The sequence below is a fragment of the Phaenicophaeus curvirostris genome, chromosome 6 (genome assembly GCF_032191515.1).
Source record: "Phaenicophaeus curvirostris isolate KB17595 chromosome 6, BPBGC_Pcur_1.0, whole genome shotgun sequence".
Lineage (NCBI taxonomy): Eukaryota > Metazoa > Chordata > Aves > Cuculiformes > Cuculidae > Phaenicophaeus > Phaenicophaeus curvirostris.
The window spans coordinates 6,891,791-6,910,328 of record NC_091397.1 but is presented as its reverse complement, the minus strand read 5'-3'; the positions used below and the strand labels follow the sequence as shown (position 1 = coordinate 6,910,328).

The 18,538-nt window shown below is 39.6% G+C and overlaps 1 protein-coding gene across 1 annotated transcript; it reads right to left on the bottom strand.

Moving 5' to 3' along the window:
• Positions 1–325: 325 nt before the first annotated feature.
• Positions 326–6,103, bottom strand: C6H9orf152 (chromosome 6 C9orf152 homolog). Its single transcript, XM_069860424.1, is given in 3 exon segments — positions 326–444; positions 446–969; positions 5,683–6,103. Coding segments are annotated over 3 exon segments (813 nt in total). The 5' UTR covers positions 5,912–6,103; the 3' UTR covers positions 326–384.
• Between the last annotated feature and the right edge of the window lie 12,435 nt (positions 6,104–18,538).

Here is an 18,538-nt window from a genome sequence, read left to right as displayed (position 1 = left end):
AATACTGTTTCATTTGTTACTTGTTTATTATCTAATTAAATATATCATACTGAAATTTAGCCTAATAGCTTCATCAGTAATTCTACTACTCTTTGCTCTAGCTCTTTCAGATATTTCAGATATTGTGATAAAATCAGTAACCTGAAAACAGGAAAAGAATAAGATAAAATCAATCTTACATCTCAAATAACAGAAGTGAGTTATCTGCCATGATTTTCATGAGAACATCTCATTTTACACTGTACCATAAACCAACAGATTCTACGGTAAGGATCTTTCTTGGCTCATGGAAGTAGTAGAACCTCAGCAGGCCAATCATTGTAACTAGGAAGACTATTTTGCTCTTTTAAGTTTTAGTCAAGTTTTTTGACTGAGTTTTATGTATTACTGAGTGTCTTCATTGTGAGACATATAGTCCAAGCCTCCTTGCTGCTTCAGAAATTCTAGGCCCCTTTTTGTTAGGGAATGGGTAAAAGTTCAGTTTATTGCAGGTTGGCGTGCATTTTGTAGGAGAAATAGGTTGATGTGTCCAAACTGCTGAAGTGGCTGATTTCACAGGAGGCTTTTGGCAGGCGCTTGAAATGTCGCTGCCATTCTCTTTGCTGAAGCTGTTCAATGTGCTTGAACTTCCCATTTGACTGAGTGCAGATAGTTCACTTGCTTCTTCTAATTCCTTGCGTTGCAGGGTACTGTTTCCCTTTGAAATCAGTCTCTGACTGTCAAAACCGCGTGGTCTGTTCTTACAGTGGGAAGGATCCCGGGGAACTCCTTGACAAGGGGCTTGCACCAGGCGGTGAATTCCCAGGTGGGCACGCCACGGGGAACTGTCTTGTATGTTACCACTGCTGGTCATCTCCAGTGTAACCTTTCTGACAGGAGCGTCTTCTGTAAATGACTTTGATCTTACAACTTTTTTGTTAATTAAAACAGTATTGACCATTGATTCTGGGAGAATAGATTCGTGCTCACCTACAAGAGAAAATGGATGTATGTACATTACTACTGTGGCAAAAATTAAGGGTCTAATTTCTGTGGCATAAACTCAATGGAAAAGCTGTAACAGATGAGTTCATCTGTACTCTTTCCATCTGTGGCTGAGTGTAATGCAAGTCCTTTTGATGCCAGATTGTGGAGTAGAACTGTTCCATGCTCAGTTTTGCAGTTCTAAGGACATAAATGGTACTGTAGGATTTGTCAACTGAAAATGTAGACTTATCAAGTCAATATTGATCTAAGTGGTACTCTAAGACTCATTAGAAACACAGATTGAAAATTGACTTTCAGTAATTAATTGCCTGCAAGGAAAAATTCTTAAGGTGAGCAAGGAGTTGCTCTGTTTGTTGCCAGGTGATCTGATTTGACAGACAAAACTGTACTGTTTGATAATATTGGAAGGTCACATTCACAATTTAAAAATACTGTGACTGCCTGTAGATAACAGAAGTTGTGAAATTCTTTCTTCTTTTTCTTGATAAGGGATCATTACCACAGGGTATTTCAGTATTTTCCTACAATTTCGCTGCTGTAATTAATATATATGTTGAAAAGTAAATAGCTTATCACACTAGTGTTGCCTAAATGGTTGCTTAGAGGAAAAAAAATCTGCTTGCTCCATGAATGGTGTAGAGTAGCTGTAGCAGTGGGAGAGAATCTGGTCTCTTCTTTTTTTTTCCTGTCATCTCTATAGCTTAATGTCTAAAGCAGTATGAAAGTTACTATTAGAAATGTGAAAGATATTAGGGATAGAAATGCTAATGCTACTTTAGCTACATGTAGCAGCCATCAAATTAGTGAATGAGACTGGCTTTCTGTGCCTTGAAAATGAATAGAAACTGAACCATCGCACTAAAGATAAACAGTGCTGTTGACATTGCAAGTGCTAATGAAATATCCTTCAGTTAGTCTAGAGTTTAAAGTAGGAATTGTGCAGAATGTCGACCTTATTTACAAGGTTGACTTATAGGAGCTGTATCTGTTACAGTATGAGTTGTGAAGCATATTAAAGTCAAAAAAGTACATGTGTAAAAGTGTAAAAGTGATGATTATATCCTGAAACAGAACATCTGAATAGCCTTTTTGGAAGAATTTTAACCCTGAATTTGAAATGAAGCTAGCTCAAACAGAATGCTGCCTTAAAAATCCAACAGCTCCCCCCATCCCCTTTATAACTGTCTTTTATGCCATCTTTACAAGAAAATATATGAAGATGTCAGACCCAGCTGATTTACTGGCAGTAAATGAACCCGTACAACAGGGCTTTGGCTAAGGAGGGGCTTTCACTGCTTTCTTTGGCTCCCACTGCTAAAGCACCAGCACCAGCATAATATCATGCTATTTTCTCTGCTCTCTCAGTTGATCTGATGAGAGCTGCTTTGCAGCACGGCTGTGGGAGTTAAAACCATGCCAGCCCACATCTTCCGCTCTCCTGCAGTGTCACCAGGAGAAAGGAGAGTGAAGCACAGGCAGAGCTTAGGGAAACAGATGTGTTTGTCCGTCTGTCTATTCAGTGAAGTATGCTAACAGAATTTCCTAGGGTGAAAGTATTCACGGAGATAAGAACACACAGTTCTCTATCACGGAACAGTGAGAATCAAAGTTGTGGCTGGACTTTATCCAAGAAATAAAGGTGAGCTGGGGTGGCTGCAAAAAGTCCACTTGCAAAGGAGATCCCTGTGCATTCTGCAGAGCAGCACTTTATAGCACCAAGCTACAAAAATTAGTGCTGCTTCTGCATGCGTGAGAGAAAAGCAATAGAGAGAAGCTGAGGGGCTCTGAGGGGATGCAGCCTTGCACATTCTTGTAGATGTATTTGCACTCTTGGCTGGACTGACATTGATAGGCAACATCAGGTATTATCCTGAAGCTTGTGAACTGGTCATCAGAAGAATTATGATCTTACTTGAGTTGATCAGAGAGTTCAAATTAACTCATTTAGTCTGATTTTCATAGTGTGGACTGGTTTTGAGTTCAGGTTTGAGAAATGGTCTCTGACAGAAATGTAAATGTCCTGAACCATTGCGTGTTGAATTAGTACAGGTTCAGCACTCTAAACTTCTAAAGAAATCTTTATTAGATAGATCTTTTATTGGTTTCTTCTTCTTTTTTTTTTTAATATCTATATATCATACATCATAACCTTGTTCCAGGGTTGTTTAGTATTTGGACTTTTTCATATGCTGTCATTATAGAGAGATGCTTCTAAGGTCCTAGAGTTGCAAAAGTTAAACTTATTTCAAGTTACCTTGGGAAATACTTGGAAGACTTTCCTGCAGGCAGAGCCCCAGTGTTTACTCTGTTGGGCCTGCATGTGCTGAATGCTCCCATTTAATTCCTAAAGTAAATGCTGTCTGTCAGTTTCTTAGCCATTTAATAATGAAGACACTGTTGTATTATCCTCTAGCTGGCAACTTTCAAAACTTGTCATAGTCATTGTTCTCAAATAATCAGGAACAGGCAGAAGTGCAAATGTGACTTTGTGTATTGGGGAAGGAACTGAAGAAAATTGTTTTCAGGTGGCTTTTCAATTAATAACCCACCAGTAAAAAAAGTTAGAAAATCCTAAGTTCTGTTTAGAAGTCCACAATTTAATGACTCTGGTGAAGAAATAAGTGACATATAAAGCTAAAATTTCTCAAAGAAGCTTGGAGTTACCATTCCAGCTGTGGTGCAATAAACCTGAAATGCTCAAAATCCTTGTGGTACCATGGAAGGACAGCTGGTCTGTCCGGCAGAAACCATTTAGGGTTTTACTAGTTAGAACAAAGACCTTTGGCACAGATTTTTTAAGATCATGAGGGACTGAAGGTGCTCTCTTTCCATGAGGTTTGAATATCATGAGGTTTTTGTGTCTGGCCTCAGAGGTTTGTGTGTATGCATGAGGCTGTGGTAGCACTACTGTTGTTGTCTCCTTCCCAGCTCTCTAGTTAGCAAAATGATTTGCTGCCAGTACAAAACACTGACACATGCGTGGACTGCCTTTTGGTACTAGCTGGAATTTCTGGATAGTTTAAGCCTGTAATTTAAGGAGTGAAGGGTAGCAGGCTATCCCGATATGGCAGTGTTCATTTCTGCTTGACATGCTCTTGAAAACTGATGCATATACTAGGTTCAAAGTGCTGAGCCATGTAATAGGTTTTCCCAGCTTCCAAACTATAGGAAAGCATAAAGAACAACTTTCATGACTTTGAGAACTCAGGATAACAAAAAGACCCTTCAGTTCCATCTAACAGTAACATTAATCCTTTCCACACAGGTTGTTTAGAGATAGAATTTCATTGCCGAAGATTATGTGGTTTTGTGAATGTTTTTGGTTGTGTGTATGTATATGAAAATATTTGTACATGAACTTCCAGCCCTCCTAAATTTTAAACTTCCCAGAAAATGTTCAGCCCTGCTTTCTTCTGTCTTTTGTTTAATCTTCAAATAGTGTCCTTGCAAAAAAATGTGCTCTGATTACATTCATTACATCTGAAGCATCATTTGAATTTAATCTCGATACAGCCTCCTGCTTCCTTCTTTAGCTGACTTACATTTTTGCTATAGCTGATTAGATGGATTAGGCTGTTTTGCCTTCAAGTTAGTTGCCTTTTCATACCTGATAAAATAAGCTTTTATATATTTTTTGTGCCTTAGAGCTTTAACATTTTTAACATAAAACTTCTAGACATTCAAATGAAAGAATATTGAAGAAGTGACTCTGTTGAATAGTTCATAATTATGTGTGTTTTCAGTTGTTCTGACAACAGTCTGACACAGCCAAAATCTAGAACTGCTGAAAAACGTAGAAGAAAATGTAAAGAATGAAATAACCCAAGTTATGCATTTGCTGAGGTAAATACTAATATAGGAGGTGATGAAGCATGTTTTTCATATTGCAATTAGCTTCAAAAGACAACTTCATTAATTGACTTAGTGTTCTCAATAGTATTTTAACTCAGAACATAAATGAAAATATATGACTGTAATATTGTAAGAAATAGTTTAATAAAAAAAAGTAAAATATATTGAAGTTTCTTACATAAAATCTGTCTAGCACAGCAGATAGATGAGTGCTACATATTATTACTTGTCTTTCTGTTGATGGACTTTCTCAGCAATACACAGTAAAAATAGTTTCAAAAGAGGAGCTCTTGTTCAAAACTTGTGTCTTAGTTACCCACTATGACTTTTAGCATAAGTTATTTTTTAAGAACCCCCCAACTTCTGCTAGTCACTTGATATTTGCTGTTGTTACCTGTAGTCTTGTAGGACACATTTCTTTACACAGATACAGATGAAAGCAAAAGAAAGACAGAAGACCCTGAGTTGCTTCTTCTGCTGGAAGCATTGAAGAGACCAGAAATGTTACAGAATACATTGCACAAATACACTGATGACAGACATGAAGTATGTGGCGCCTGTAAGAGTTACCATTTATGTTTAGAATTTCACTTTACTGATATAAAACCTGTAAAACATTAAGATACATTCATTGGCTTCAAATTCATGCTAGTGTTTCACTGCCATGAAACTAATTGGTATAAACATAAGACCACCTTTCAGTGAAATGAATAAAACCCCAACATGACAGAAAAGGAACTAATTTTGCACCTTTTTTGAAGCTGAGTATAAAATATCAGTCAAGATTTAAAGCAATTGTCTTTACATCTACATTTGCATTGCTTCCTATAAATATAAGCATACCTGTTTTAAATACAATAATGTGTGATTGCAGTTTTTGCTTCTGTTTTCTATGGTCATACAGCTCCTCAAGTAAGCTAACATCCATCTTGGTTGGCTGCTTATCGCAGTCTGAAGCCTGTTGCTCTGAGGTATGAGTCACTATAAAAATACCAGTCATGTATTTGTAAGCCTTCGCCATCTGTTCCAACAAGGAAGAAAAAGTCATGCAGAAGCAGGACATTTTCTTCATTGTGCTGTAAAAAAAACAAACCGAGTATGAAGCATCTGAAATCTTCCTAAATGAAGGAGTAAGTAACTTTCTTCCAAGTATGGTGGCTTCTTTCAGAAGCTGCGTGGTCTGCTCTGAAGTTGTGGATTTGAGTCAGCTTGTTTTCATGCAGTGTGTCAGGAGCTGTTGCATACAGAGTTCATTATTATAAATGGATAGTTGGATTTAATGTTGACTTAAGGTTGAGAGCGTATGAAGCTTTGCCAAAAAAAACAGTGAAATACAAAACCTCATTGAACACAGTCAGGTGCACAAAGGGCTGGGTAATACAGGTTTATGTAGTAATGTTAATTCTTAAAGGGATGCTGTCACGGTGACCTACCCATGACAGTAGTTACACCAGGTAAATATTTCTTTGGGTTTCTTTCCATGTATTTTGCTTCTTTTCCCCTCCACTCTCCCTTCCTTAACTTGAATCCAGTTTCATTCTTGCTGCCTCTTCTTGGAGCAATAGGATGGGAGGAGAGATTGAAAACTTTAATTTTATGCTTATTGCTCCCTTTTAAGAATGGTTTAAAAGTATTCAGGCCTGGGTGCAGAGTCAAAACAGTATGTGCCCATGGCACCTGGAATTTGGAAGCTGGAGATAGGAATGTTTCTGAATCATTCTTTTTTTCTGCCTTTCTATAAATTGAAATAAACTTTAGAAGTAATCATTTCCTTACTGAGAGCTGAACAAACTCTTGAAATGCATGGTAAGCCCCATTTTAAAATTTACCATGCATGTTATAGTATTTTCTAATGATGAGGCAAAGATAAAATACATGGCTTTTGATCATATTGAATAAAGTACAAGACTGTGCCTAGACTGCGAACTGCAGGTTTCTCTCCCTGAAATAGGTCTATGAGATACTGTTGCAAGGGCCCAAGAGAGTAGTATGTGAAAAAATAATGCAGCTAAAGGGCACTTTTAATATAATTGTGCATCTGCACAAAAGGGCAGTGTATGGAAAGAATGCTGGTGTGCCATATTTTTCCAACTCCTGGCAGGAATTATGTGACGATTTACATCATAAATGATTTACTGTTTCAGGCTCAAATCCTGCAGATCTTGGGAATTTCTTTGGAAGCTGTGCATACACAGGTGACAAGACTCTAGTTATGCAATGCATAGAGTTCTGGTAAGGCTTAGCAGGCTCACGTCTGTAAATCTGCTGTAATTCACTTATTAATAATTGCTTTTCCTTTCTCAATATCATAGAATTCTAGAATGTTTTGGGTTGGAAGTTCCAGCCAGTTCCAACCCACCTGCCATGGGCAGGGACACCTTCCACTCAGTCAGGTTGCTCAAAGCCTCATCCAACCTGGCCTTGAACACCTCCAGGGATGGGGCATCCATGACTTCTCTAGGCAGCCTGTTCCAGTGCCTCACCACCCTCACAGCAAAGAATTTCTTCCTAATATCTAAACCATCTCCCCTCTTTCAGTTCAAAACCATTTTAACTCTTGTCTTCTGACTTCACTTCCTGATAAAGAGCCCCTCACCAGCTTTTCTGTACGCCACTCTGAGTACTGGAAGGCTGCTATAAGTTCTCCCTGGAGCCTTTTGTTCTCCAGGCTGAACAAGCCTAGCTGTCTCAGCCTGTAATATGCTTGTATCTTGCAAGTAATTTCACTTTCCTCAGCTGCAGTCTTTTTCTGCCTTAGCCAGTGAAAGAACACTAAACACAAGACTTTGTCAGACACTGTAGATACTCTTCAAGTTAGCGTCTCTCTTGACCCTGGAAAAAGCAAGTGTCATGTTAGAGTTGCTCTGATGTATCTGCTTTGGTAGATCTCCTTTGATATTCAGCCTTTCACAGTGACAAACACCTCATGCTTTGTAGAAAGGAGTACCTCAAGTGCCTTGTTTGTTCAGTGTTCTGAGTTGTTGGCACATGCAGTCCTCCTTTGGGCCTTAAGGCAGTTGGTTTATACATCGGGGCAGGAGATTTAATTAACTCCATTACAGTTTGAGCTGGCATTCAATACAAACGTTATTAATGGTCATAAAAGTTACCCAACCTTTTTAAAATTCTGGTCACACTGTTTGGCTCCCCTGACCTCCTGTGCAAGTGACTTGTACAACCTGACAATGTGTTGCAGAATTACCAGAATAGCATCCTTGAACATTAAATGCAGGCTTTGCCTTAAAAGACCTACACTTAACTTCTCATTAGAAGAGCATTTCAAGTATAATATGTTTGTATCTGATCAGAAATGATTATTAATTATTCGTCCCCTACCACTCCCTCTGGATCATGAGAAAGCTATCACAGTCACGCAAATGTGTTGTACAAATTATTCTCTTCCCAAAGAGTTGCGTGGGTAAGCAGCAAAATCAGAAAATGGGACAAGAAAGCAGATGCCCATTGAAATGAAGCGAGTGAGTTCAGGTGGCACAGCAGATCTCTAGAACCAGGAACAGGACCAGCGTTTGTTTTGCTGCACTGACGTCATATACATTGCATTTTATTTCCTTTTCAAGGAAGAATTCTGAACAGGGCATCTTGATTCAGTCTCAAGGGGTGTGTTTATATATGTTTGTCTATATGTATGTGTTTGTGTGTGTATACTTTGCTAGCAGGGCATAGTATATGTATATAGATGGAGATATATATATGTGTGTTTGTGTGTGTGTGTGTGTGTAATTTGCAACCAGGACATGTTTAATAAAATGAGATGTGGGACTGATGTACACAGTATGTAGGGTTATTTGTGGTTTTGATGTATAGTGAGCTGATGTAACTAATCCTTATGCCACTGAGATAAACCTGAAAATGGATTACCCATGGGTTCTCTTCTTACACTGTAGTGGAACCACTTTTGTAGCCCTAGCTTGTTTAGCTCTTAATACTAAAAACTCCTAAACCTTAAAATTTTCTTACTGTCATACATACAGACAAAATTATGACTTCTGTTTAAACCAGTTAATTGTTCAGTCTTTAGATTGAGTCACTTGGATCTGCAAACCACTGTATGATTTTCAAATACGCAGCAGGTGGCACTATTGGAGTGGAATGACTGTGTTTGCTTTAGTCTTAAATGTTAGAGGCCCCCATTTGGCCTGTAGGTTGCTGAGGAATGTAAGCAGTCAAGCCATTTCCTAGCCCTGGCACACGTATTTCCTAACAGGACTATAGGTTCTGCAAATTTATGGCCATGATTAGGTTTCTGTAAAAAACTGTCTTTCTTTAATTGAACAAACTCCTGCAAAGAAATGTCGTCTGTGAGTGATCTTTGTTTGATTATCCTCTGAAGTCTGAAGTGCCATATTTCCCTTAAGTCTGTTCTTCCATCACACAATGGAAGCAATTCTTCATTTCCTTGAGGCAAAAAAAAAAAAATTGAGAACACTTCATAATCAAAAGAAATGGCTTTTAGCACTTGAAGTAGATGTTTACTGCCCTTGACCTTGGTTGTGAAATCTCATTTAAAAAGATGCAACTAATTTTATCTCATACTAATTAATTTGTGAGTAGTAAATTAGTTTTTTATTAAAAAAATTGTTTGGAGGACCTTATAAGAATAATTGTTGATTTAAAGATAATTAAAAATGCTCATAATGGTTAACTGACTGAATGCACTTTCTGTAACACTGGATTTTACTGCACACCTGGGACCAGAGGTTTTGATGATTATTCATGTTGTTCACGTGCAGAATTATAGACATGACCAACACTGTTCATGCAGGTTACAAAGAGAGAATACAAATATCTGTAGATTTTAACTGACACTGGAAGGAAAATCAAAGTTACTCTTTCTTTAGCTTTCTGTAGTGTTTATTTTTTTTTAAATTTAAACGCAACCTTGAATTGTTAGAAAGTGATTATTTTATTGTTATAAAATGTAATAGCAAAAAGAAAAGCAGAAACATGGTGGCTGCTATTATTTGGGTTCCAGACAGTATTAGTAGAATCAATAGTAATTGTTTACATTTTAATGAGAGTTTTAATAAATGCACATATATTTCCGTTATTTGAAAGTGCAGCCTTAGGGTGTGCCACAGTTAGGGACTGGTTAAGTAGTTCGAGCACAGGACTTTCTGGTAATGGAAGATTGTTTTTGGGTGCTTTGTGCATGTCCATGCTAATGAGATGAAGGAGCCTAAGATATAAGTTTTCAGTATGATCTCAAGATTTTTCTTCTGATCTGACTTTTCATGTGCTTTCAGACATAAAGTGTTAAAGTGTGTCAAAGGGAGGGTGGCCCAGCTGTCCCTCAAGACCCTCTGAAGGTTTGGTGAGCTCGGGTCATATATATTCCTTCACGTTTCTTCAATAGTATTCTATTTTCCCCTTTCCTGTGGGGTCTTTATGTAAATATAATTAAGCAGTGTGTGTGTAGGTATAATATGTATCAATATATCTGTATATCAAATGTTAATAAGGAATGTTATGTTTTTTAGCTGGTTCGAAAAGGTTGCCTGGCTAGTACAGGCTGTTGAAAGTCTTGCCACATTTCTATTCCTTAGATCTCTGAGGTTCCCAGTTGACTGAATCCAGTACCACTGATCCAGCCCTAGTGATTGGGAGGGATTTTGCAAAGCACTTGTGTAAGCTCCAAATTGCTCAGTCCAGTAGTGAGCTCTGGCATTTCCGATCCTGTGCTCTGCCTGTGTGGCTGTGAAGACTTAAATCAAGGACACCAAGTTAGCACTGGATTTAATACCAATCATCCTGTGCTTCACCTTTAATACTTGCATAGCTGGCTTTGCATGTGTTGAGGACAGGGTGCTATCCACTTCCCTTTGCAGAACCACATTCTGTTTTTTGTTTTGGGGATGGTAAATGCTGTCACGTTGAAATCATGGGGTTCATCTACATCAGAGTGAACTGTGCTGCTTGTGAGGAGTTAAAGGCAGTAGATATTTTGTATGTGTTTTTTGTGACTGGCATAAGCAGTGTTTAAAAACCACTGTTCTCGTCTTGACTTGGTGCTAAGGATTAAGCAATCTTCCCTGGGCTGTAACTTGCTGTGGAAAATATACTAGATTGCTGAAATTTGCTCTGTTAGAGGGCTCCTCAGTCTGTTAATTGACTGCATTATTACTCCCTCTGTGTAAACAATCAGCATCCAACACTTAGGGTCAGGAGTTGTTGTTCATTTTGTAGTTCTGCCTCCCTTGCTCATGGAGAACTTCTGAGACTCTCTTTTGGAAGTGACAGTGTGCAGAGGCAAGTCTAAGAAGAAAGTGAAGCTGTTTACCAGACCGAGATTTTAAACAAATGACCGCTGACATACTTCCTTACCATTTCCCTTGCTTCCTTCTTAGTTCTAGGGTTTCTTAAATTAGTGTGACAAACAATATGGTTAGGTTTACTCCATTTTGACCTCATAAAACTGTTGATGAGAAGACGATGAGAGGAAACTGAATGGCATTCATGGATAGTCCTCTTCAGGGAATTTTGGAAATTCACTGGTGATTCCTTGGTCCTATAGGTGTTTTAAATTTCAGTTACTGATAAACAGCATTCACATTTCTGTTACTGCTATGTAAATATCTTTTCTATACCAGCTACTTCTCCGACTGTTTCCTATCCATAGAATTATGATGACTACAGATCTGGGAGATGACAGCAATCTATTTTCAGTCATTCTCCCAACCGACATAACATGCATATTGGAACTCTGGGAGAATTTCAAGCAGGGCCTAAAATGAATTGGATAAGCTATGTACATTTTCTGCCTTGATTTTTCCACCTGCATACTTACATGATTTTAATTCATTCTTGAATGCAAAATAATTTTTTGATCCTTGCAGGATAGTACTGAAAAGTGCCAGGCTTGACCCTTATTAGTTTCCGTATCAGGCATTGTTTGAGTAGGAATCAGTTTATCTTTGATTGTTTTTAATCAATAAAATGTACTTATCTGTAAGTGGAGTTTGATAAAAATCAAATACAGCATGAAAGAATTGGTTAATCTGTTGTTAATGAAAAGTTTTATCTGCATGACAACATCTTGCTTCTGAGATATTTGCTTTTGAGCATGAGGACACAAACCACTTCAGTATTCATCTTCAAGAAAATCTGCTGGGTGTATAAGTTTACTTTAATAAGTCTTGCAAATGGTTCTAGTTAAGACAGTCCTCCAAAGAGAATGGTTAAGTGCTATTACTATTGTGAGAATAAATATGGACTTGAAATCTGTGCAGGGGAGGGAAGTATCCTAAAAATAATTTGCTATTCAGAAACATCCTTCACTTCACTTCCATGCAGAGATCTCAGGAGGAATTTGTACTGCACTTCATAATCGCTGGTAGCCTAATTGAGTCAATTAAATTACATCTGTACAACTAGAGTATGTAAAACCAGATACAATTCCACAGTGCCTGATTCAGTACCCACTGAAGTCAACATGTGTTCTGTTGAACTTGATATCATGGAATCATGGAATAACGAGGTTGGAAGAGACCCACTGGATCATCGAGTCCAACCATTCCTATCAATCACTAAACCATGCCCCTTAGCACCTCGTCCATCCGTGCCTTAAACACCTTCAGGGAAGGGGACTCGACCACCTCCCTGGATAGCCTGTTCCAGTGCCCAATGACCCTTTCTGTGAAAATTTTTTTCCTAATGTCCAGCCTAAATCTCCCCTGGCAGAGCTTGAGGCCATTTCCTCTTGTCCTGTCCCCTGTCCCTTGGAGGAGGGAGGCCAGCACCCTCCTCTCTACAACCTCCTATAAATTAAATTGAAGGGTTTTATGTACATGATTAAATAAAAACTGAAAAATGATCAGTACCTATGAAACTGCCAGTATAACTGAGATTGTGTAGTTGAGCCATCATTTAAATTCTTTTCTGGTACCCATTGTTCATGTGCATGCCTATGGTTTTTACAAGGAATCTTGCACTGATTCTTCATGAGGTCTCCGTAAATTGGTTAAGGGATTTTGAACATGCACATATTAAGAATATTCCACAAACCTATTGTGGAATATTCTTGTGGAACAATTACTATACCTAAATAAAAACCATGTCTTCAATCTCCCATGTAACAACTGTGGTTAGGGCTTCCTCCTGTGGAACTCGGGCATAGGGCATGGATAGTCTGAATCTTTATATGTGCTGTCATCCATTCATAGTACAGTCAGTAAAATTACAGGGGATAATAGCCACCTTGATCCATTGCTTTTAAACATCAAGTACTTGTTCTTACAGAGTGAATGATAAGACTCTCCACAGCATTTAGGGGTACAGACAAAAACAATGGGTACCAGAAAATTGTGTACAAATGTAACTTCAGCAAATAAGTGCATATTTAAGGAAGGAAAATATTTCTGGTGTTATAATGCATCTGTGTAAAAAGAACATCAACTTCATCTTTTAATTTATGGTACTGCGGTTATTCAATATTATCAGTACCTGGTTAAACATTGCTGGAGATTTTGTGATAACAGAGTACTTGCAATGCTAAGTAGAAAGGGAATGACCTTTAGAGCATTGTCGTTGTTCAGATATCCTTCTAGCAGGCAGGTCTGGTGCTGAAGCTGAGATTTTTTTTGTTTTTAAATGTGTTATTGTTGTGTTACTTGGAGCTTAACATTGTAAACATCTCCCACTTAATTAGCAGCTTTGCACCAGACTGTCAGGTTAGTTGGCAAATAGGTTGGTATTTATCTGACCCAGCTTACTATATTTAATGTTTCTGTGGCTAATTAAAGACCCACTAGACTTATTGTTGGGAAAAGAACAATAGTGCCAGCAGACCTAACAGTGCTACGTCTAACATGGGCTGCCATGGTTGTGTTGCATGTGCATAACTGATGTCTGCATGTGCACTAAGTCTTACCTGCCCCATTGTTTCTACTATGCCAACCTGTGCTGACGTATGAATGTGAAAACACCCAAACAATCTGGCTGCTTTGCTACGCAAAATAACTGGTTAGATGGCCAAAATCTGCTGCTGGAAGCTTTGTAGTTGCCCGTGGACTTCTGTTACTTCCTTTGAAGGTGTGAGTACTTCCACATCCCATTAAATTATATAGTCAGTATAAATCAGGATAGCTGTACTACTGTCAATATAGTAATCCCAATTGATATCAAAGGTCTGTCTATTCTCCAGCTTGTCTAAGATGATGTGATGGTAATGCAGCACAGTAGTCAGACTCTCACTGGTTTTGAAGGATTTCACCTGTGTAAAACTGAAGCATGCAGTTAAAACTGATTTTATGTCAGGATGCAACTGAGATCAGAGGCAGATGTTGATACTCAATGTGAGAATAAAAAGTGAAACATCTCAGTATGTAGGAATATGGAAAACTGATAATATAATTTATGTTTTGCAATGAATTGAAATGAATGTGCAGCTGAAGGTAACTTGACAGCAGGGGATGAATACAAAGCATTAATTGGCACACTAGTTATAACTTAGCAAAACAGCTGAGGGCCTAGAAGAACATGGAAGCATTGCTTCTCCATCAGGTCAGAAACTAGTCAATAGGAAAAGGGGAATAAATTTGCTTTTCCCTTTACCCTGCTGTATGTGTCTTGAGTGATTAATCTGTGCTCTGCCTCAAGCTGTTAATCTGCAGTGGTGACATTTCAATTATAAATGGCATTTTGTCCATCCCCTCTGGAAATTCTGGATTTGTCAGTGCTAAAACATCACTACTGTATGAATGCAACTTCACTGATAACTGCTCAGCTAAACCTTGCTTGCTTTCAAGAAACCATTTTACAGGCTATGGTTGTGTCTGCCAGCATGAATTTTAGTGCAGAAAGAACAGCAGCGATGCAATTTTTCCATACACAAACAACTAAATTTGAGAGAGCACTGCCCTGATGGAAAATGGGTAAGGCAATGATGCTCAAAACTTCCCTGTCTTCTCTAGAAAAACATGAGAAGTAAAATTAGTAATGTTAACATTCCCATTCTGTCCTTGAATGGATTGTTCTATGCCATTGTCTTGCTCCTAATCTGAGGAGATCTGATAACATGGGGGTGGTTTATTCCAGTCCCTGTAACTTCTCTGTGCTATTTAAAGGAAATTATTTCCTGCAGCAGTGCGACTATGGACTATTCTCCCAATCTCACTGCTGAAGAACATAGTGGATTCTTACATACTTACAAGATTGCTTTACTTATTTATAAACTGTTGTTTCCTTTCTACTAACCAATACCTCCTTTAAAAAAATAATGAAACAAAGCCACAAAAGTCTCTTTTTCCAAAGTAATTTATCATTCTTACGGCTTCCTTTTAGAACTGCCTTTGGTTTCTCTTTATTTCTGTGATTTGTTATACTTCAAAAACTGCAGCATTTTGAACCTTGGCCTCCATTTCTGGTACTTGTTTACAGGGCAAGTCTCCCCTCTCCGGCTCACCAGCCACATTCCACAGTAAGGGAAAAGCAGCCTCTACATGTTATTTGATCCTTCGTTTCTGGTAAGAGTTACACTAGGGACACAGTTCTTGGTAAGGTTTTAAAACCTTTATTTCCTTCACAGCCTCTTGGGTCAGTGAGACCTTTGCTCAGGACAGATCCATCCAGCCTGAGCTCCTCAAGGGCAGGGAAATTCCATCGCTGCCTGGGGACCATCTGATTTAAAGGCTACAAACTACAAACTGGGTGACAATTCTACACACCTTTCTTTTTAAATGGACTAGCACTTATTTCATTGGGATGTTTCATGACTGCAAACTATTCAGATAAATTTGCAGGATTAGGCTCTAGAAGGCAGGTCAACAACACCATATTCAAAGGGATTCCCACATTGCAAATATTTTTTAGACAACTTCAGTTTAAACTGGCTAATTTAAAGGTTCTGTTATTGTATCTCTAATACAGGTACTCCCAATAAAGAATATTCAAAGTTGATATGATAAAGTAAGTTTGGTTTAAAAGTCAGTACATTTTAATGTTTGTTTACATTACAGGTTGAGAGTCTTCAGGATTAATGTTTTAAAGGTTTTCCTTTGCAAAAATAACTTCAAATCTTAAAAGTATAAACCTAGGGGAGTTAGGGCTTTGAGAAATTGCTGGGAACATATAAATGTATTTAAAATGTTCAGTATGTGACAACATCTAGTAATATTTTATAGTCTAAAGGGTATTTCAAATCAAGTATTTGTACCCTTAAAAGAGTTTAAGATCCTTGGCATGCAAAACCTATTTGACTTCATTAAGGCTCTTCTGAGATACTGCCTTGATTGCAAGCTGAAAGCATTTTTAGATGAGCCTTCTTTTGATTAACCAATTCCACTTTGCTTTTTTTTTACATGCCATCACAGGTAATGCAAAATCTGAAAGCCTCACCAAACCCTCTCAACTGAAAAAAAAACAAGCTGAAGAAAACAAAAACTTCAGCCAAAGTAACAATTTTGCATGTTTTTAGAATCATGACATCAAAGACTCATTAAGGTTACTAAAGACCTCCACGATCATCAAGTCCAACCATATTTTATGGAATACTGTGTCTGTTTGTGCAAGCTGGAGTGTGTGATACCACAATGGGACTGGTACATACTAATGGAATATTACAATTCTGTGAATTCCTTTGGGCTGCGGTTTAGGCTGCCCCTTTCCTGTTGCTTCACAGCTCCTGCAGTGCTTTCCCACCTAACTGGGCACCCTCAGCTTGAGGGCCCCCAGGAATTAGCACACAGTCACTTGTGTTTAGTCACAGCATAGAATCATGGAATTGTTAAGAAAAAGACCTTTACGGAAAAGACCTTTAAGGAAAAGACCTCTAAGATCATCAGATCCAACCTTCAGCTCAACACCACTGTGCCTATTAAGCCATGTCCCAAAGTCCCACATCTACATGCTTTTTGAACACCTCCAGTGACGGTGACTCCACCACTTCCTTGGGCAGTCTGTGCTTTGCCACTCTTTTAGTAAAGAAAGTTTTCCTAAAATCCAGTCTAAACCTCACCTGGCACAACTTGAGGTCATTTCCTCTTGTCCTGTCTTCTGCTACTTGGGAGAAGAGACCAACACACACCGCGCTAAAACCTCCTTTCAGGTAGTTGTAGAGAGCAATATGGTCTCCCCTCAGCCTCCTCTTCTCCAGCCTAAACAACCCCAGCCTGTTCTCCAGCCCCTTCACCAGCTTTGTTGCTCGTCTCTGGACACACTCCAGAGCCTCAACATCCTTCTTGTGGTGAGGGGCCCAGAACTGAACACAGGATTCGAGGAGCGGTCTCACCAGTGCCGAGTACAGAGGGAGAATAACCTCCCTGGACCTGCTGGTCACACCGTTTCTGATACAAGCCAAGATGCCATTGGCCTTCTTGGCCACCTGGGCCACTGCTGGCTCATGTTCAGTCACTGTCAACCAACACCCCCAGGTCCTTCTCCTCCAGGCAGCTTTCTAGACAGACTTCTCCTAGTCTGTAGCTGCACAGGGTTGTTGTGCCCCAAGTGCAGGACCCGGCATCTGGCCTTGTTAAACCTCATGCCATTGGTCTCAGCCCAGTGGTCCAGCCTGTTCAGATCCCTTTGCAGAGCCTCTCTACCCTCCAGCAGATCGACACTTCCACCCAGCTTAGTGTCATCCGCAAACTTGCTAAGGGTGCACTCGATGCCTTCATCCAGGTCATTGATAAAGACATTGAACAGGGCTGGACCCAGCACTGAGCCCTGGGGAGCCCCACTTGTCACTGGCCTCCAGCTGGATTTCACACCATTTCCCACCACTCTCTGGGCCCAGCCAGCCAACCAGTTTTCCACCCAGGACAGTGTGCGCCTGTCCAGGCCAGAGGCTGACAGTTTCCGAAGCAGAATGCTGTGAGAAACTTTGTCAAAGGCTTTACTGAAGTCCAGGAAGACCACATCCACAGCCTTTCCCTCATCCAGCAGCCGAGTCACTTTGTCATAGAAGGCGATCAGGTTAGTCTGGCAAGACCTGCCTTTTGTGAACCTGTGTTGACTGGGCCTGATCACCCAGTTCTCTTGCATGTGTTTCATGACAGCACTCAAGATCACCTGTTCCATGACTTTCCCTGGCACTGAGGTCAGACTGACAGGCCTGTAGTTCCCTGGATCCTCCCTGCGACCCTTCTTGTAGAAGGGCACAACATCAGCCAGCCTCCAGTCCAGTGGGATTTCCCCAGTCTTCCAGGACTGTTGGAAGATGATGGAAAGGGGTTTGGCGAGCACATCCGCCAGCTCCTTCAATACCCTTGGATGAATCCCATCCGGTCCCAGACTTGTGGGTGTCTAGTCGGGCTAGCAAGGCTCTGACCACCTCCTCTTGGATCATGGGAGCCTCATTTTGCTCCTCTAGCTCCTGGGTTTGTACACAGATGGAACGACTTTCTTTACAATTCAAGACTGAGGCAAAGAAGGCCTTAAGTACCTCAGCCTTTTCCTCATCCCCTGTCACTGTTGTTCCTTCTGCGTCCAATAGGGACTGTATGGTCTCCCTAGTCCTCCTTTTATTACTTACATATTTATAGAAGGATTTTTTGTTATCTTTCACAGACTTTGCCAATCTGCTTTCTAGTTGAGCCTTAGCCCTTCTGATTTTTTCTCTACACAATCTCATTTCCCTCCTGTAGTCCACCCAAGAGGCCTGTCCCCTCTTCCAGAGCCCATAAACGTATCTCTTCTTCTTGATATCACCCAAGATCTCTCTGTTCAACCAAGCTGGTTTTCTCTC